Source organism: Coregonus lavaretus, assembly GCF_964263955.1.
Source record: "Coregonus lavaretus genome assembly, chromosome: 12".
Classification (NCBI taxonomy): Eukaryota; Metazoa; Chordata; class Actinopteri; order Salmoniformes; family Salmonidae; genus Coregonus; species Coregonus lavaretus.
This window is the reverse complement of record NC_139999.1, coordinates 57,835,062-57,852,777: the sequence shown is the minus strand read 5'-3', so window position 1 is coordinate 57,852,777 and position 17,716 is coordinate 57,835,062. Positions and strand designations below refer to the sequence as shown.

General features: G+C 41.5%; 1 protein-coding gene across 2 annotated transcripts in view; it reads left to right on the top strand.

Annotated features, from left to right (window-relative positions):
* Positions 1-17,716, top strand: part of rbl1 (retinoblastoma-like 1 (p107)) — a 36,300-nt gene that overhangs the window by 9,912 nt on the left and 8,672 nt on the right. For both annotated transcript variants that reach the window (XM_084173104.1, XM_084173103.1), the window contains exons 3-15: positions 2,399-2,599; positions 6,283-6,347; positions 6,473-6,601; positions 6,850-7,007; positions 7,449-7,513; positions 7,648-7,834; positions 8,234-8,400; positions 8,781-8,893; positions 9,329-9,432; positions 9,690-9,827; positions 10,058-10,222; positions 10,618-10,753; positions 11,244-11,462. In XM_084173104.1, coding sequence (XP_084029230.1) covers positions 2,399-2,599; positions 6,283-6,347; positions 6,473-6,601; positions 6,850-7,007; positions 7,449-7,513; positions 7,648-7,834; positions 8,234-8,400; positions 8,781-8,893; positions 9,329-9,432; positions 9,690-9,827; positions 10,058-10,222; positions 10,618-10,753; positions 11,244-11,462 — 1,847 coding nt within the window. The remainder of the gene's footprint in view (positions 1-2,398; positions 2,600-6,282; positions 6,348-6,472; positions 6,602-6,849; positions 7,008-7,448; positions 7,514-7,647; positions 7,835-8,233; positions 8,401-8,780; positions 8,894-9,328; positions 9,433-9,689; positions 9,828-10,057; positions 10,223-10,617; positions 10,754-11,243; positions 11,463-17,716) is intronic.

The window sequence follows — 17,716 nt, the reverse complement described above, 5'->3', positions numbered from 1 at the left end:
CTAGCCAGTCTCCAGATCTGAACCCAATAGAACATCTTTGGAGGGAGCTGAAAGTCCGTATATTGCCCATCGACAGCCCCGAAACCTGAAGGATCTGGAGAAGGTCTGTATGGAGGAGTGGGCCAAAATCCCTGCTGCAGTGTGTGCAAACCTGGTCAAGACCTACAGGAAACGTATGATCTCTGTAATTGCAAACAAAGGTTTCTGTACCAAATATTAAGTTCTGCTTTTCTGATGTATCAAATACTTATGTGGTCCTCTGTAGCTCAGCTGGTAGAGCACGGCGCTTGTAACGCCAAGGTAGTGGGTTCGATCCCCGGGACCACCCATACACAAAAATGTATGCACGCACGACTGTAAGTCGCTTTGGATAAAAGCGTCTGCTAAATGGCATATTATATTATATTATATTATTATTATGTCATGCAATAAAATGCAAATTAATTACTTAAAAATCATACAATGTGATTTTCTGGATTTTTGTCTCTCACAGTTGAAGTGTACCTATGATAAAAATTACAGACCTCTACATGCTTTGTAAGTAGGAAAACCTGCAAAATCGGCAGTGTATCAAATACTTGTTCTCCCCACTGTACGTACAGTTCCAGTCAAATGTTTGGACACACCTACTCATCCAAGGGTTTTCTTTATTTTTACAATTTTTTTACATTGTAGAATAATAGTGAAGACATCAAAACTATGAAATAACACATGTAATCATGTAGTAACCAAGTGTTAAACAAATCTAAATATATTTTGTATTTGAGATTCTTCGAAGTAGCCACCCTTTGCCTTGATGACAGCTTCGTTCACTCTTGGCATTCTCTCAACCAGCTTCATGAGGTAGTCACTTGGAATGCATTTCAATTAGCACGTGTGCCTTGTTAATTTGTGGAATTTCTTTCTTTCCTTAATGCGTTTGAGCCAATCAGTTTTGTTGTGACAAAGGAAGGGTGGTATACAGAAGAAAGCCCTATTTGGTAAAAGACCAAGTCCATATTATGGCAAGAACAGCTCAAATAAGCAAAGATGAATGATAGTCCATCATTACTTTAAGACATGAAGGTCAGTCAAAACGGAACATTTCAAGAACTTTGAAAGTTTCTTCAAGTGCAGTCGCAAAAACCATCAAGCGCTATGATGAAACTGTCTCTCATGAGGACCGCCACAGGAAAGGAAGACCCAGAGTTACCTCTGCTGCAGAGGAGAAGTTCATTAGTGTTACCAGCCTCAGAAATTGCAGCCCAAATAAATGCTTCACAGAGTTCAAGTAACAGACATCTCAACATCAACTGTTCCGAGGAGACTGCGTGAATCAGGCCTTCATGGTCAAATTGCTGCAAAGAAACCACTACTAAAGGACACCAATAAGAAGAGACTTGCTTGGGCCAAGAAACATGAGCAATGGACATTAGACTGGTGGATAACTGTCCTTTGGTCTGATGAGTCCAAATTTGTGGATTTTGGACGCCAACCACCGTGTCTTTGTGAGACGCAGACTAGGTGGAGGGATGATATCCGCATATGTGGATCCCACCGTGAAGCATGGAGGAGGCGGTGTGATGGTGTGGTGGTGCTTTGCTGGTGACACTGTCTGTGACTTATTTAGAATTCAAGGCAAACTTAACAAGCATGGCTACCACAGCATTCTGCAGCGATATGCCATCCCACCTGGTTTGCGCTTAGTGGGACTATCATTCGTTTTTCAACAGGACAATGACCCAAAACACACCTCCAGGCTGTGTAAGGGCTATTTGACCAAGGAGAGTAATGGAGTGCTGCATCAGATGATCTGGCCTCCACAATCACTCGACCTCAACCCAATTGAGGTGGTTTGGGATGAGTTGGACCGCAGAGTGAAGGAAAAGCAGCCAACAAGTGCTCAGCATATGTGAGAACCCCTTCAAGACTGTTGGAAAATCATTCCTCATGAAGCTGGTTGAGAGAATGCCAAGAGCGTACAAAGCTGTCATCAAGGCAAAGGGTTGCTACTTTGAAGAGTCTCAAATATATTTTAATTTGTTTAATGTTTTTTTTGGTTACTACATGATTCCATATGTGCTATTTGATAGTTTTAATATCTTCACTAAATAGTAAAAATAAAGGAAAACCCTTGAATGAGTAGGTTTGTCCAAACTTTTTACTGGTGCTGTATATAGATATTTTTGTATTTAGTTTTCAATACATTTGCAAAAAAAATTTAACATTTTCGCTTGGTTATTGTGTTTAGATTGGTGAGAAACCCCACAATGTAATCCATTTTGAATTCAGGCTTTAACACAAAATATGTAATAAGTCAAGGGTATGAATACTTTCTGATGGCACTGTTTATGTGCACTATATGATTCTTTCCATAACTCATAAGTTAATGTCATTTATTTTCATACATTGGTTTCAGTTTGATTCAGTTCTTCAACAAGATGAAGAAATGGTCGGATATGTCCAACTTATCTCAGGAATTTCGGAATCGCATGGGCCGCCTGGAGAGAACCTTTGAAGTGTCAACTGTGATCTTTCGGAAGTTTGAGCCCATATTCATGGACATGTTCCAGGATCCTCAAGGGGAGCCCCCACGACAGCCTAGAAGCAGAAAACACAGGTATAGGCCTACACATTCTCTCTCTCTAGCCCCATTTCTTTGTCTGCCTCGATCTCTCTCTCTCTTTGTCTGTGTCTCTTTGTCTGTGTCTCTTTGTCTGTGTCTCTTTGTCTGTGTCTCTGTCTCGCAGTCTCTGTCTGTCTCTCTCTGCCTGTGTATGTCTCGGTCTCTCTCTCTCTCTCTCTCTCTCTCTCTCTCTCTCTGTCTATCTGCCTCTGTCTTACTGACTCGCTCTGTCTTTCTGACACCTGTCTGAGTGGACTGATCCATTGTGGAGGCTGTGGGGATGGCACAGTCCATCAGTGTAAGACGTGCTACTAAAATTGTATATGGTTATATTACATAAGAACAGTGGTGCAACACTAATAAAAATATGATTTAATTTATAACTGCGCTTTCTCCCGCGTTGGATAGTGGTCGCTGTCCGCGGTTCTGAAACGCATCAGTGCGCTGTTGAATTGGCACCTTTTCCTAGACCATGTTGCTATGTGCATAATAGCAAAGTTAACCAGCATATTGGTGTTGAGAACAATGCGGCAGAGGCAGCAGCGGAATGAGGAGATGAGAAAACAGCCCTTGCCTTATTGTCTAAGAAAAGTGAGGAGAGAGGAAACCAGAAATTAGGTCTATAATCAATAGCCTAACTGTTAAACGTGCCTGGATTTATAAATCGTCAATATATCTACAGAACTAAGACGGATCCTGCTTCTGTTGCCTGTTTGAGTGTTTGTTTAATAGCCTATTGATTCCGTGAGCACCAAGCCTCACGCAATGACATGTCAAGTAAACAATTCGGCTGTTTTTAACCGTTGCTTTGCTGTAATAAAGTCTTTAAACTTTGTTTCTGTTAGAACAGCCTCTTTGGTATTATTTATCATTTATTTCGTGTTTACACTGTTTCAAATATATTAATAATAATACTCATTTTTCTTGATCTCATTATTGTTACTATTATTATTATTATGATCATAAGTAATGTCATCATTAGTAGGCTTAGTATAGCAGCCTTGTATAACCACCATTGAGCTGTAGGCCTAAGAGCCCATCCTGTTTAGTCTTAATACCGTAACTTACATAGGCCTATATTTAAATACTTATATAGGCTACTGTATCAATCAATAATTCATTAGTTCATGTCACAGCATACGAGTCATTCATGATTTGAAATGGAATCAAGCATTTTAGTTTTAAAATAAAGCGAGCGTTGAATAATTAGCTTAAACAATAAATAAATCGTTCCATTTCGGGAAATTGCATTCACGAATGAATGCGACTGTTTTTAGTCTTTGCTGTAATAAAGGCATAGAAAAAAACTATACAACAGACTCTCTGGTACACTTATAATTTATTTAGTGTTTACATTGTTCCAAACGGTCAGACAAATTATGTTGTAATCTATACAGCACCTGTTTGGCACACATAATATGCACGCAGCACTTGATCCTTACCATATTTTTCTTTATCTCCATTATTTTCCACAACTAGTCAAATTGATTCCACATATCGGACTTTCCCTTTACCTCCTGAGCAACCAGTAAACATTCCCCGTTTCAAGTTTATTTGTCACGTCCTCTGCATCTACTTTGCTGTCATGTGTTACGGTGTTCAGAGTTTGTTATAACCAATTTATTGATGTGATTATGATATGCTATAGGTCCTATTGTGCCCTATTCACATTTAGTTTTACTGGGGGAAGTCGGGGAATGTAATTATGTGCTCGAGCACAAAATCCCACATTTGTACTTTTAGTCCCGCCCGAATCTGCCATGGCAGTAATTTTTTACATGGCAGAAGAGTAACAATTCCAGCCAGAATAACCTACTCTAAGGTCCTCTGATAATACTAGTGCCGTTTGAATTGGCATCCCTGTGTTTTAAGAGAAATGTCTGAGTTTGACAGGTGTTGCTTGCTGTTTGCGCAAGAAAACTGATTCAGTAAATTTAACTGCGCATAAGCTATATATACGAATGTCCTACAAGTAGCCTATCAACTTTCAGTGAATGCTTTTGTTGATATGTTTTCTGCATATGAATTGAATATTGCCAAATGCATCAGTAAAAAATATTGAGCCTATTTAATGCAACCCTTGCTGTTAATAGATCGCAAAGCAACATACAACCAAACTAAACTTTTGGAAATTATAAGTAAACTTTGTCATCCATAGCCTTAAAACGCATCTCAAGTGCAATTGCACAGTTTTTAGCTCAAATCTAAAGGCTGGGGGGCATTTAGGATGTACTGCGGATTGCTCAAATATCCTAATGATTATGATCACACTTCCTCAATTAAAATATTATGGCGACACTATACCAAAGATGGTTTGCTATGGTTTAAAAACTTGGGAACCAAGCTTGAGTTATCAGTGTGGCCCTATCACCTGGACATGTGGCAATACTGTATCTTCACACCTAGAATAAGAACCTCCAGGCTTCCGTCATAACTGTCTATTTGTTTTAAAAAATAAATACAGGGGCAGTTTGGAAAAAATGTATCCCGTCCGACTCGTCCTCTGGAATAACGGACATTCTTGAGTAATAATTGCATAACCAACGTTCTCTAGTAATACTAGTCCCATGTGAATAGGTCTTTGGTCACGTGCATGCAATGCATACATGTGTCACGTAAAGAGAGCAAGGGTTGAGGGAATAGGAAATGTTTTTCCTAAACAAATGAGTGATATCAGTAACAGAACTTTTCAGTCAGAAATGGCTGTAATTATGTTGCAGCTTCAGCAACACGGACAGCGATTAACACTGATGTTCTGTGGTGGTCGCTGCAGCTGGGAGGAGAGCGAGACAACGGGTGCTAGTCACACAGTCACTCGCTGTCTCTTTTTTAACACAGGTCTGAGCACAATCAAATCAATTGCTGGTCAGACTCCCTCTATTCATTTGTGTGTCTTAATTATTTAATCAAACAGTGTGCTTAAAGCATCAGACAAGCTCAGTGAATATAGTTGATTTGATTAAAACGCATAGGATGTGTCAATATATTTCGACCAATCGATTGGTGTGTCTCTCGCTCTCTCTGTCCCTTTCTGTCTGCCTCGGTCTGTCCCTCTCCCTCGGTCTCACTGTTTGTCTGTCTGTGTCTGTCTGCCTCTGTCCATCTGACCAATTGATTGGTGTGTGTGTGTCTCTGTCCCTTTCTTTCTGTCTGCCTCGGTCTGTCCCTCTGTCTCCCTGTCTGTCTGTCTCTGTCCCTCTTTGTCTGTTTGTCCCTCTGTCTGTCTCTCTGTCTGTTTCGCTGTATCTCGGTCTCCCTCGTCTGTCTGTGTGTCTGCCTCTGTCTCTCTCTCTCGCTGTCTGTCTGCCTCGGTCTGTCTGTCTGTCTCTATCTCGGTTTGTCTGTCTGTCTCTTTCTGTCTGTCTCAGTCCTTCTGCCCTCTCGCTCTCTCTGTCTCGCTCGCTTTCTTCATGTCTCTGTCCGTCTCCCTCATCTGTCTGTGTGGGTCTTTATCTGTCTCTCTGTCTCGCTCTCGCTGTATGTCTGCCTCTGTCTGTCAATCGCGGTCTTTTGCTCTCTCTGGCTGTCTCTGTCTCTCTTTCGCTCTCTTTCTGGCTGTTTCTCTGTCTCTTTACCAAAGAGATATCTCATCACGTTTGAAATATTGATTGCAAGTTTCAGACGACTGCATGAAATGTTACCTATGACATCCCATAACCCCCCTCTCACTATGTTAGGCGCCTGCCCTGTCACGTCAGTGATGTATTCAAATTCTGCTGGACCCTGTTTGTGTACACTAAAGGTAAGCTAGGAAATGTAATCGGTTCTCTTTTAACATGTTTTAACCAATGTGGGAAATTCTGTTTTAATTTAACCCAATGCCTTCAGTCCCACCTATTAGTGACATAATCTACTCCCTGATCATAGGAAATTTCCGTATGATTGGCGATGACTTGGTGAACTCATACCACCTCCTGCTCTGCTGCTTGGACTTGGTGTTTGGAAATGCCCTGCTGTGCTCCAACAGGAAAGACCTTGTCAACCCACTTTTCAAAGGTAGCATGTTATAATTGACGTAAAAGTAATTTACAACCAATAACAAAACACAGCTACTTTATAAAAGGTAATCAATAAAATGAAACGAGCTGATGGCACTCATTTGACTTCAACTCATTCAAACTTGAATTATGAACAAATAGCATTATAGTTTTGAATATGAGAGAAATGGAGAAAGGGGCAGATTAATCAGGAGCAACATGACATACTGAAGAGTGGAGACAAACCAAGGCTTCCTTTGTCCTCAGGCTTGCCCAGCATCTTCAGGTTGGAAAACAACACCCCGGAGGAGCCGCCATGTGTCATCGACCGGCTGTGTGAGCTACACGACGGCTTGGTGGTGGAGGCCAAGGGCATCAAGGAGCACTACTTCAAGCCCTACATTAAAAGGCTCTTTGAGCGGCAGGTGAGACCCCTCATTAAAACAATGACGACCTGCCGTCTGGTGGAGGACTGTGGTGGGTTAAAGCGACCGTGCCACACACACACACAAAAGCTCAATAATGTACACATTCCATAATCCAACCACACACCCTTACGCATAAAATGTTCACTCAAACACACACAGCCACATGCCCCCCAGCCAAGGTTATTTCTAGTCTTCTGTCAGTCATTCTGTGGAAGGATTCCCTCATTCACAGCACATGAATACTGATGCCGACATAATTAATTTTGAATATAGTAAATCCTGTGGGAGATAGTAATTGGATCCTTTTTGTCTGAACTAGAATAAAGAGATCCTTGAAAAGATGGGAAAACTGCATCAGTCCCTTTTGATCCCTGCGACGGAACTGTTGAGCCTCCCCAGGGCCCAGTGTGTCGATTCATTCATTATCTTCTCCTCCAGATTCTTAAAGGGAACGAGGATCTGCTGACAGATCTACTGGATCCACCAAACTTCATAGATAACAAGTGAGTTTATTGGATCCTAATCTGTTATTTTTAGAGGTGCCTAGAATGTTATCACACTCGGTCACGTTTGAAACGTCTTCTTGTGTTTTTAACGTTGCTTGCTTATGGTCTGATATCGTGTGTTCGCCACCCAGTAAAGCGATAAACCGGGAGTATGAGGAATACGTGCTGACTGTGGGGGACTTTGACGAGAGGGTGTTCCTGGGGGCGGACGCCGACGAGGAGATCGGGACGCCCAGGAAGGCTGCACCAGAGCTCCGGACCTGCCAGCTGTCAGCCCGCATGCAGGTGGAGAGCAACCTGCAACAGCACTTTGAGAAGGTAGATGGCTGAATCCAGTTACATTCTTAAAACTGAAAATCAACAGGGATGATGCACATTTATTTAACTATCTCTGCAAACTAACTGAACAGAGATGTATTTTTTCCTGATTATTTATCAAATATAGATTTTTCAAATTATATTGCCACATACCGCTTAAATTTTTTTGCTCATTGTCTTGTCTGTGTTGGCCACATCTTTGCTAATGTCATCTCGCTAAATAATCATTGCGTGAATAAAATGTGAAAAAGAGTGATTCCACTCTCAGGGTGTTTACCCATCCCATTTCAATCGCTAATCAAAATCCCCTCTGACTTGATTGCGCTTAAACAGAGATCATGTGACTCTTATGACTTTGAGAGGAAATAAAACCTTGTTCTGTCGTGTGTGTGTGTGCAGAAGCGCACCCTGGCCCCCTCCACTCCTCTGACGGGCAGACGTTACCTGAAGGAGAAGGAGCTGCTGGTAACCCCTGTGTCCTCGGCCACGCAAAGCGTCAGCCGACTCCAGAGCATGGTCTCAGGCCTGCGTAGCGCCCCCAGCGAGGCCCTGATGCAGATATTCCAGTAAGCTCACATCCACTGCCTCAAATGTCCATTCGAGTGTATAGGGCCATTTTCATGAATGGAGAATCTCCATTGAAAGTGTGTTTTAGTCCAGGACTGGGTTTATAACCATGGTCTGGGAAACCGTCCCTACATGTTAAATAGTTTGTGTAAGCTAGGCATGTTCATCTGGTTTGGGTCAATTGAATTACAATTCAGTCAATTCAGGAAGTAAACAGAAATTCTAATTCCAATTTTCCCATTGAAATATAATTGCCCCCAACCGTGATTGGTTGATCAATCAAGTCCCAGGGAGAAGAGAAACATAGAGGCCACTACGACTTGAATTGGAAGGTATGTGGTGTTTAACTGTTTTGGCCCTGTGACTTATTCACATGTAGGTCATGTTCGCGGGACCCCACCGAAGCCATTCTGAGCAGAGTGAAAACCCTGGGACAGACGTTCAAGCAACATTACACAAATGACTCAGAGGAGCTGCCTGGATCACACATGGGTGAGATACCAGACACAAATACAGATGGAATACATTGAGCATGCAGAAATAGGAATGAAATACGCTTGGAGAAGGGGTACATCACAAATGTCAAAAAGTGGACTTAGTACGCAACTGCTCCAACACTCTTTTGCAATTTACCGTAAACAGTGTTCTGTCAAAAACATGCCTCCAAAAATGACGAGGTGTTTCCAGTTGTTTACATTAAATCTATTGTGTGTATTCCGCTTTCCATGTATATTACTTCTATTGTTGAACAGACAAAAAGCAGACACAAGACCACAGTATGAAAATTTATGCATTCACTAACTGTAAGTCGCTCTGGATAAGAACGTCTGCTAAATGACTAAAATGTAAATGTATTTCGTTAAAATAATGGGTAATTGAAAGCTTGTATGTTCTTCCTAATGCCATTTATTGGCCCCCTTTGTTCAGATTTTGCTGAGAACAGGATGAAGCTGGCTGAAATCCTCTATTACAAGATCCTCGAGAACGTCATGGCCCAGGAGACAAGGAGGCTACACGGCAAAGACATGGCTGTAAGTTACACTGGGTCGTGTTCATTAGGTATACACTGTAGATAAAATGAAAACTGAAAGTGTTTCTTATTGGACAAGTTCAGATAGTGCCTCTCTGTTTCACACCGTTATCTTCTGTTTCGTGCTATGGCACGCATACATATGGTAACTAACGCCTACAGATATGAAGAATAGCTAAGGTGTGATTAGCATAAAATAAGGTATGACGGTGCATCAGACTGTTGAACGTTCAATGTGCTACTGATTGAACATTGTAGGTGCTGCTGGAGCAGGACATCTTCCACTGCTCTCTGATGGCCTGCTGTCTGGAGGTGGTTCTCTTTGCCTACAGCTCCCAGCGCACCTTCCCCTGGATCATCAGCGTCTTCAAACTACGACCGTTCTACTTCTTCAAGGTAAGTGGCTAGCTGCACTCGCACGCAAACGCTCAACCACTCACAGTAGATTGAAATGGTCTTGTCAACCCCTACCCACACACACGTATGTATTGAAGCAATATCTCTAACCAATAACGCAATGACACACACGCCATAATCCAACCATACACACATTCACATGAAATGTCTACCGGTACACACACACACACAATCTGACGTCGACCTACGCTGAATATGTGTACATGCAGGTGATTGAGGTGTTCATCCGCTCGGAAGAGGGTCTGTCCCGGGACATGGTGAAGCACCTGAACTCCATCGAAGAGCAGGTGCTGGAGTGCCAGGCCTGGACAGCAGACTCTGTGCTGTGGGAGGCCTTGGAGCAGGCTCACAACAAGGTCCCCACCGTGGAGGAGGTGAGCAGCCAGAAACACTACAACAACAATGCACAGCCCATTGGGGATCTACTGTACATCAGAAAATGTTTTTTACTGTTGTGTTATCGTGGTGAATAAGTTATAATATAAGCTGCAGTCATTTAACTTTGGAATGTGTTGAGCTAGAGCCTGCCTCAGTCTTTAACTGACAAAGTATTTTTATGCTGTTAACTGTGCCTAGTGCATTTTGATTAGGCACTTTAAACCCAACAAATCACAACAATGCAAGCCATATAATAGTAAAAGTACACGATCCTAGCTAACATGGACCAAAGGGAATTCCCATAAGGATAGGGGTCACAGTTAACAGACTTGATATATTTGTAAATGGTTAACTATTCCTAACTGATCTTCCTCCTCTCTATCGTATCCAGGTGAACTTCCCCAGTAGTTTTGACACGGGGAGCAACAGCAGTGCTGGTCCCTCCCACCTTCCCCTGGTGGCCCTCTCCCCCATCATCCACCCCCGCATCCGAGAGTTTAGAACGGGCCTGAGCAGCGCACGCAAAGGTAGGCCATCTTGGTGTCAGAGGCTCTATCTCAATTAGGCTATCCACGATTCCTCGCATTGAATCTCCTCGCCACCTCAACCGTATTGGAGGAGAAGGTACATGGACCTTCTTCTCAAATCTGCTTCAGAACGAGGCAGGTAGAGAGGATGCGAGGAATTGAGAAAAGATGAATTGAGAAAGAGCCAGTATGTCAGCATTTCTTATTTTTTCCCTTTTGTGTATGTCAGTATTGTATGCCACAGTGTGTGTCCTCAATCAGCCACTAGAGGGAGATTGTATCAATCTTTGTGTTCACATGGAGTGGTGTGACTTTAATGTCCCTTTTGATTACAGTAGACTGTACATCCATACTGTCCTCAAAATAACATGAAAGCTCTCTCTCTTGAAATAACGGCATATAATTTTCGACTTTCAGGCTTATGCTAAGTTCCCCAGGAAAATGAATGCTCTTTCAAGTCTAACAAACTGAACCTCTGTCCTTTTCCCAGACATTCCTCCGTCGCCCTTATCCGTCCACGACCGTTACAGCTCCCCGGCGGCAGGCAGTGCCAAGCGGCGTCTGTTTGGGGACGACAGCAGCAGCCAGGCCCAGCAGTCCCTTGCCAAGAGGCTCACGTTCACGCCTGGGGGGACGCTGAAGATCGAGACCCCCACCATACTCAATATGACCACAGCCAATGGCCAGCAGCTCAGCATCCCACTGCAAGGTACAGCCGCCGCGAGGTGGTCCTCTGTAGCTCAGCTGGTAGAGCACGGCGCTTGTAACGCCAAGGTAGTGGGTTCGATCCCCGGGACCACCCATACACAAAAATGTATGCACGCATGACTGTAAGTCGCTTTGGATAAAAGCGTCTGCTAAATGGCATATTATAACACTTATCGCACACTGTGTTATTTAGACACGTTTTTGGTCAGTTAAATTAAGGATGTACACTACCGGTCAAAAGTTTTAGAACACCTACTCATTCTAGGGTTTGTCTTTATTTTTACAATTTTCTACATTGTAGAATAATAGTGAAGACATCAAAACACATATGTAATCATGTAGTAACCAAAAAAGTGTTAAACAAATCAAAATATATATTTTATATTTGAGATTCTTCAAATAGCCACCCTTTGCCTTGATGACAGCTTTGCACACTCTTGGCATTCTCTCAACCAGCTTCATGAGGTAGTCACATGGAATACATTTCAATTAACAGGTGTGCCTTGTTAAAAGTTAATTTGTGGAATTTCTTTCCCCCTTAATGCGTTTGAGCTAATCAGTTGTGTTGTGACAAGGTAAGGGTGGTATACAGAAGATAGCCCTATTTGGTAAAAGACCAAGTCCATATTATGGCAAGAATAGCTCAAATAAGCAAAGAGAAACGACAGTCCATCATTACTTTAAGACATGAAGGTCAGTCAATCCGGAAAATGTCAAGAACTTTGAAAGTTTCTTCAAGTGCAGTCGCAAAAACCATCAAGTGCTATGATGAAACTGGCTCTCATGAGGACCACCACAGGAATGGAAGACCCAGAGTTACCTCTGCTGCAGAGGAGAAGTTCATTAAAGTTACCAGCCTCAGAAATTGCAGCCAAAAATAAATGCTTCTCAGAGTTCAAGTAACAGACACATCTCAACATCAACTGTTCAGAGGGGACTGTGTGAATCAGGCCTTCATGGTCGAATTGCTGCAATGAAACCACTACTAAAGGACACCAATAAGAAGAAGAGACTTACTTGGGCCAAGAAACACGAGCAATGGACATTAGACCGGTGGAAATGTGTCCTTTGGTCTGGAGTCCAAATTTGAGATTTTTGGTTCCAACCGCTGTGTCTTTGTGAGACGCGGTGTGGGTGAACGGATGATCTCCGCGTGTGTATTTCCCACCGTAAAACATGGAAGAGGATGTGGGGGTGCTTTGCTGGTGACACAGTCTGTGATTTATTTAGAATTCAAGGCACACTTAACCAGCATGGCTACCACAGCATTCTGCAGCAATACGCCATCCCATCTGGTTTGGGCTTAGTGGGACTATCATTTGTTTTTCAACAGGACAATGTCCCAACACACATCCAGGCTGTGTAAGGGCTATTTGACCAAGAAAGAGAGTGATGGAGTGCTGCATCAGATGACCTGGCCTCCACAATCCCCCGACCTCAACCAAATTGAGATGGTTTGGGTTGAGTCGGACCGCAGAGTGAAGGAAACCAGCCAACAAGTGCTCAGCATATGTGGGAACTCCTTCAAGAGTGTTGGAAAAGCATTCCAGGTGAAGCTGGTTGAGAGAATGCCAAGAGTGTGCAAAGCTGTCATCAAGGCAAAGGGTGGCTATTTGAAGAATCTCATTTGTTTAACACTTTTTTGGTTACTACATGATTCCATGTGTGTTATTTCATAGTTTTGATGACAATGTAGAAAATAGTAAAAATAAAGAAAAACCCTTGAATGAGTAGGTGTTCTAAAACTTTTGACCAGTAGTGTATACGGATAAATCCATTTGAATTCATTCACTTTTTGACAGCACCCATTTTGATTTTTTTTATAAACCTTCCATACATATTTGACCATTGTAGAAGTGCTCAGAAAGTGACTTTTTGGACCTGAATGCCAAAACATTTAAGAGATAAAGGTGCTCAAAGTTGACCCATTTTGCATACCCCACAATACCATGAGACATCATCTCTTCATAACTGGAAAAGATAAACAGTTAAGATTGATATAATTTAAAAGCTTACAAACAGGGTTGTCAAACTATTTTATAACTTATGGGGAAAAAATAGTTTTTTATTTAAAGAAAATACCTTTAGCCTCAATTATAAAAATAATAATAATCGTTGTAGCTTAGACCATATTTTACATAATCTAAGGTAGGGATTGGCAACAGGTGTCCCTTTCGTAGGCCCGCGGATCAAACGTTGTCAAGAGGGGGGCCGCTAAAATGTTTTGCTTGCAATTTCACTTAGGGCCCCCAAAAGGCTAGGGCCGGCTCAGACTGTGGGTATGGATGTAGGGACGCAGACCCCTGAGCCACTGCGGCCCCTCATGATGAGTTCAGATTTTTTGTGGCGCCCATCCCTGATCTAAGTTTTTTGTGTTGTGCCTGCCTTCGGTTGAGACACAACATGCTCTTGAATACAGGCAGGGTGTCATGTTTTGGCTGATAAATGTACTTTCAAATGGTACCACAAAGAGAATGTTGAGTTGAATGGGAATATCTGTTGTTTTAAATTATACTGTCAATCCTCCATAGGAAATCTATTGAAATCATAGAAATGTAGATTATAGAATAGACATGACAATTTAAGTTGACATTCGACAGTGGGTGGACCGGCAGTTATCTTTGTGGTAGTAATAAGAAGTCAAAAATGCATTCAATTTTAAATGTCAATGGTGTACCAGCTAGATTGCAGTTGTCTGAAGAGATAGAATGAACCTATGTGTTAAATTTCTATGATAGAAATGACACCCACCCTATATTCAAGAGCATTTTGTGCCTCAACCGATGGTAGGCAAAACACAAAAACCTCAGCTGATGTGAAATAGGGTCTATGCTATAACATGGGGGGAAAAATCAATAGTTACGTATCGGGATATAATTTTTGATGATATATCGTATCGTTTTGACTATCACAATATTATTTGCACCAAAACCCTTCATAGCTTGTTCTCCATCTTCTTTTTAAATAGGGAGCCAATTAGATTTCAGCACTTATTTCCATGACTGATCAAAACTTGTTTTTCTCATGGCTCTCTTGTACCTCAGCAGCAGACATGGTGAGCAATATGTTTGGAACATCAAAACGATATAAAATCACAGAATCTAATTGCAATACATACGGAATCGTGAAAATCGCCACCAAAGTATTGTGATAATATCGGTCCCAGGCAATTCCCAGCCCTATTGCAAATATGGAAAACAAATCGGCATTTACGCATTTTTAGATAATTGACATTAAAGGTTTAAAAATGACTATTTATTCAAACACATATTTATTTATTTTTTATCTCCGGAATGTTTTGGACTTCAGGTCTAAAAAGTCACTTTCTGACCACTTCTTCTATGTGCAACCAAGTATGGAAAGTTTTGTTTAAATCAAAAGGGATGCTGTCAAAAAGTGATTGAATTAACATGGATTTACCCAGTGGGCAAAAAGTACCCAATTGTCATTCTTGAGTAAAAGTAAAGATACCTTAATAGAAAACGACTCAAGTAAAAGTGAAAGTCATCCAGTACAATACTACTTGAGTAAAAGTCTAAAAGTATTTGGTTTTAAATTTACTTAAGTATCAAAAGTAAATGTAGTTGCTAAAATATACTTAAGTACAAATCATTTCAAAATCCTTATATTAAGCAAACCAGATGGTGACATTTTCTAGTTTTTTTTATTTACTGAAAGCCAGGGAGACACACTCCAACACTCAGACATAATTCATAAATGAAGCATGTGTGTTTAGTGAGTCCGCCAAATCAGAGGCAGTAGGGATGACCAGGGATGTTCTCTTGATAAGCACGTGAATTTGACCATTTTCCTGTCCTGCTAAGCATTCAAAATGTACTGAGTACTTTTGGGTGTCAGGGAAAATGTACGGAATAAAAAGTACTGTATTTTCTTTAAGAATGTAGTGAAGTAAATTGTCAAAAATATAAATAGTAAAGTACAGATGACCCAAAAAACTACTTAGGAGTACTTTGAAGTATTTTTACTTAAGTACTTTACACCCCTGGATTTACCCATATCCATCTTGTGGCTGATGTTTTATTTTTTAATTAAGGAGAAGGCCTTTAAAAAGTGATTTAAAAACACTAGAAAGGATACCACTACGGTTCTGGAGGATAGTGGTGTCCCCAGATTTATTTTGTCCGTATCTTGTATAAGAATCTCTCATAAATGGTCTGCGGACTTTAGCTAACAAATTAATGAGTATAGAATGTACAGTCGTGGTCAAAAGTTTAGAGAATGACATAAATATACATTTTCACAAAGTCTGCTGCTTCAGTTTTTATGATGGCAGTTTGCATATACTCAAGAATGTTATGAAGAGTGATCAGATGAATTGCAATTAATTGCAAAGTCCCTCTTTGCCATAAAAATGAACTTAATCCCCCAAAAACATTTCCACTGCATTTCAGCCCTGCCACAAAAGGACCAGCTGACATCATATCAGTGATTCTCTTGTTAACACAGGTGAGAGTGTTGACGAGGACAAGGCTAGAGATCACTCTGTCATGCTGATTGAGTTAGAATAACAGACTGGAAGCTTTAAAGGGAGGGTAGTGCTTGAAATCATTGTTCTTCCTCTGTTAACCATGGTTACCTGCAAGGAGACACGTGCCATCATCATTGCTTTGCACAAAAAGGGCTTCACAGGCAAGGATATTGCTGCTAGTAAGATTGCACCTAAATCAACCATTTATCGGATCATCAAGAACTTCAAGGAGAGAGGTTCAATTGTTGTGAATAAGGCTTCATGGCGCCCCAAAAAGTCAAGCAAGCGCCAGGACCTTCTCCTAAAGTTGATTCAGCTGCGGGATCGGGGCACCACCAGTGCAGAGCTTGCTCAGGAATGGCAGCAGGCAGGTGTGAGTGCATCTGCACGCACAGTGAGGCAAAGACTTTTGGAGGATGGCCTGGTGTCAAGAAGGGCAGCGAGGAAGCCACTTCTCTCCAGGAAAAACATCAGGGACAGACTGATATTCTGCAAAAGTTACAGGGATTGGACTGCTGAGGACTGGGGTAGTCATTTTCTCTGATGAATCCCCTTTCTGATTGTTTGGGGCATCCGGAAAAAGCTTGTCCGGAGAAGACAAGGTGAGTGCTACCATCAGTCCTGTGTCATGCCAACAGTAAAGCATCCTGAGACCATTCATGTGTGGGGTTCCTTCTCAGCCAAGGGAGTGGGCTCACTCACAATTTTGCCTAAGAACACAGCCATGAATAAAGAATGGTACCAACACATCCTCCGAGAGTAACTTCTCCCAACCATCCAAGAACAGTTTGGTGACGACCAATGCCTTTTCCAGCACGATGGAGCACCTTGCCATAAGGCAAAAAGTATAACTAAGTGGCTCAGGGGAACAAAACATCAACATTTTGGGTCCATGGCCAGGAAACTCCCCAGACCTTAATCCCATTTGAGAACTTGTGGTCGATCCTCAAGAGGCGGGTGGACAAACAAACAACCCACACATTCTGACAAACTCCAAGCATTGATTATGCAAGAATGGGCTGCCATCAGTCAGGATGTGGCCCAGAAGTTAATTGACAGCATGCCAGGGCGGATTGCAGAGGTCTTGAAAAAGAAGGGTGAACACTGCAAATATTGACTCTTTGCATAAACTTAATGTAATTGTAAATAAAAGCCTTTGACACTTATGTAATGCTTGTAATTATACTTCAGTATACCATATTAACATCTGGCAAAAATATCTAAAAACACTGAAGCAGCAAACTTTGTGAAGACCAATACTTGTGTCATTCTCAACTTTTGACCACGACTGTATGAAGTTATTCCAGAAGAATGAATAGCGACTAAAAATCATGGTCCATTTGGTACCATCACATACGAGTTACCTGAATTTTCAGTAATCTATGGTAACTTTGGACATTTATAGTTGAATAACTTGTTTTTAATTATTCCTGCATAGTATTCGTTTTTTTATGTGTCCATGAATTTCTAGTGGATAGACCATATGGTTCAACAGAAAATTGCCTAATTAATGAAAAAAGCATCTACTCAACAATGGCATTATTTTCAATTAACTCTGCAACTCTTCCAACTATTGAGTTTTTTCACAACTGCTACCAATTTGTCACCAAAACATTTACAACAGACATTGACAAGGTAAAATAAATAAAAGTTGTAAAAATAAAAAAAATATTTCATGCTGACATCCTCATTCACTAAGTTGATGGTTTATATTTAGGAGGCCACACAGGGCCACACAGAGGGTCAGAGATAATTAGTCCCCTGTG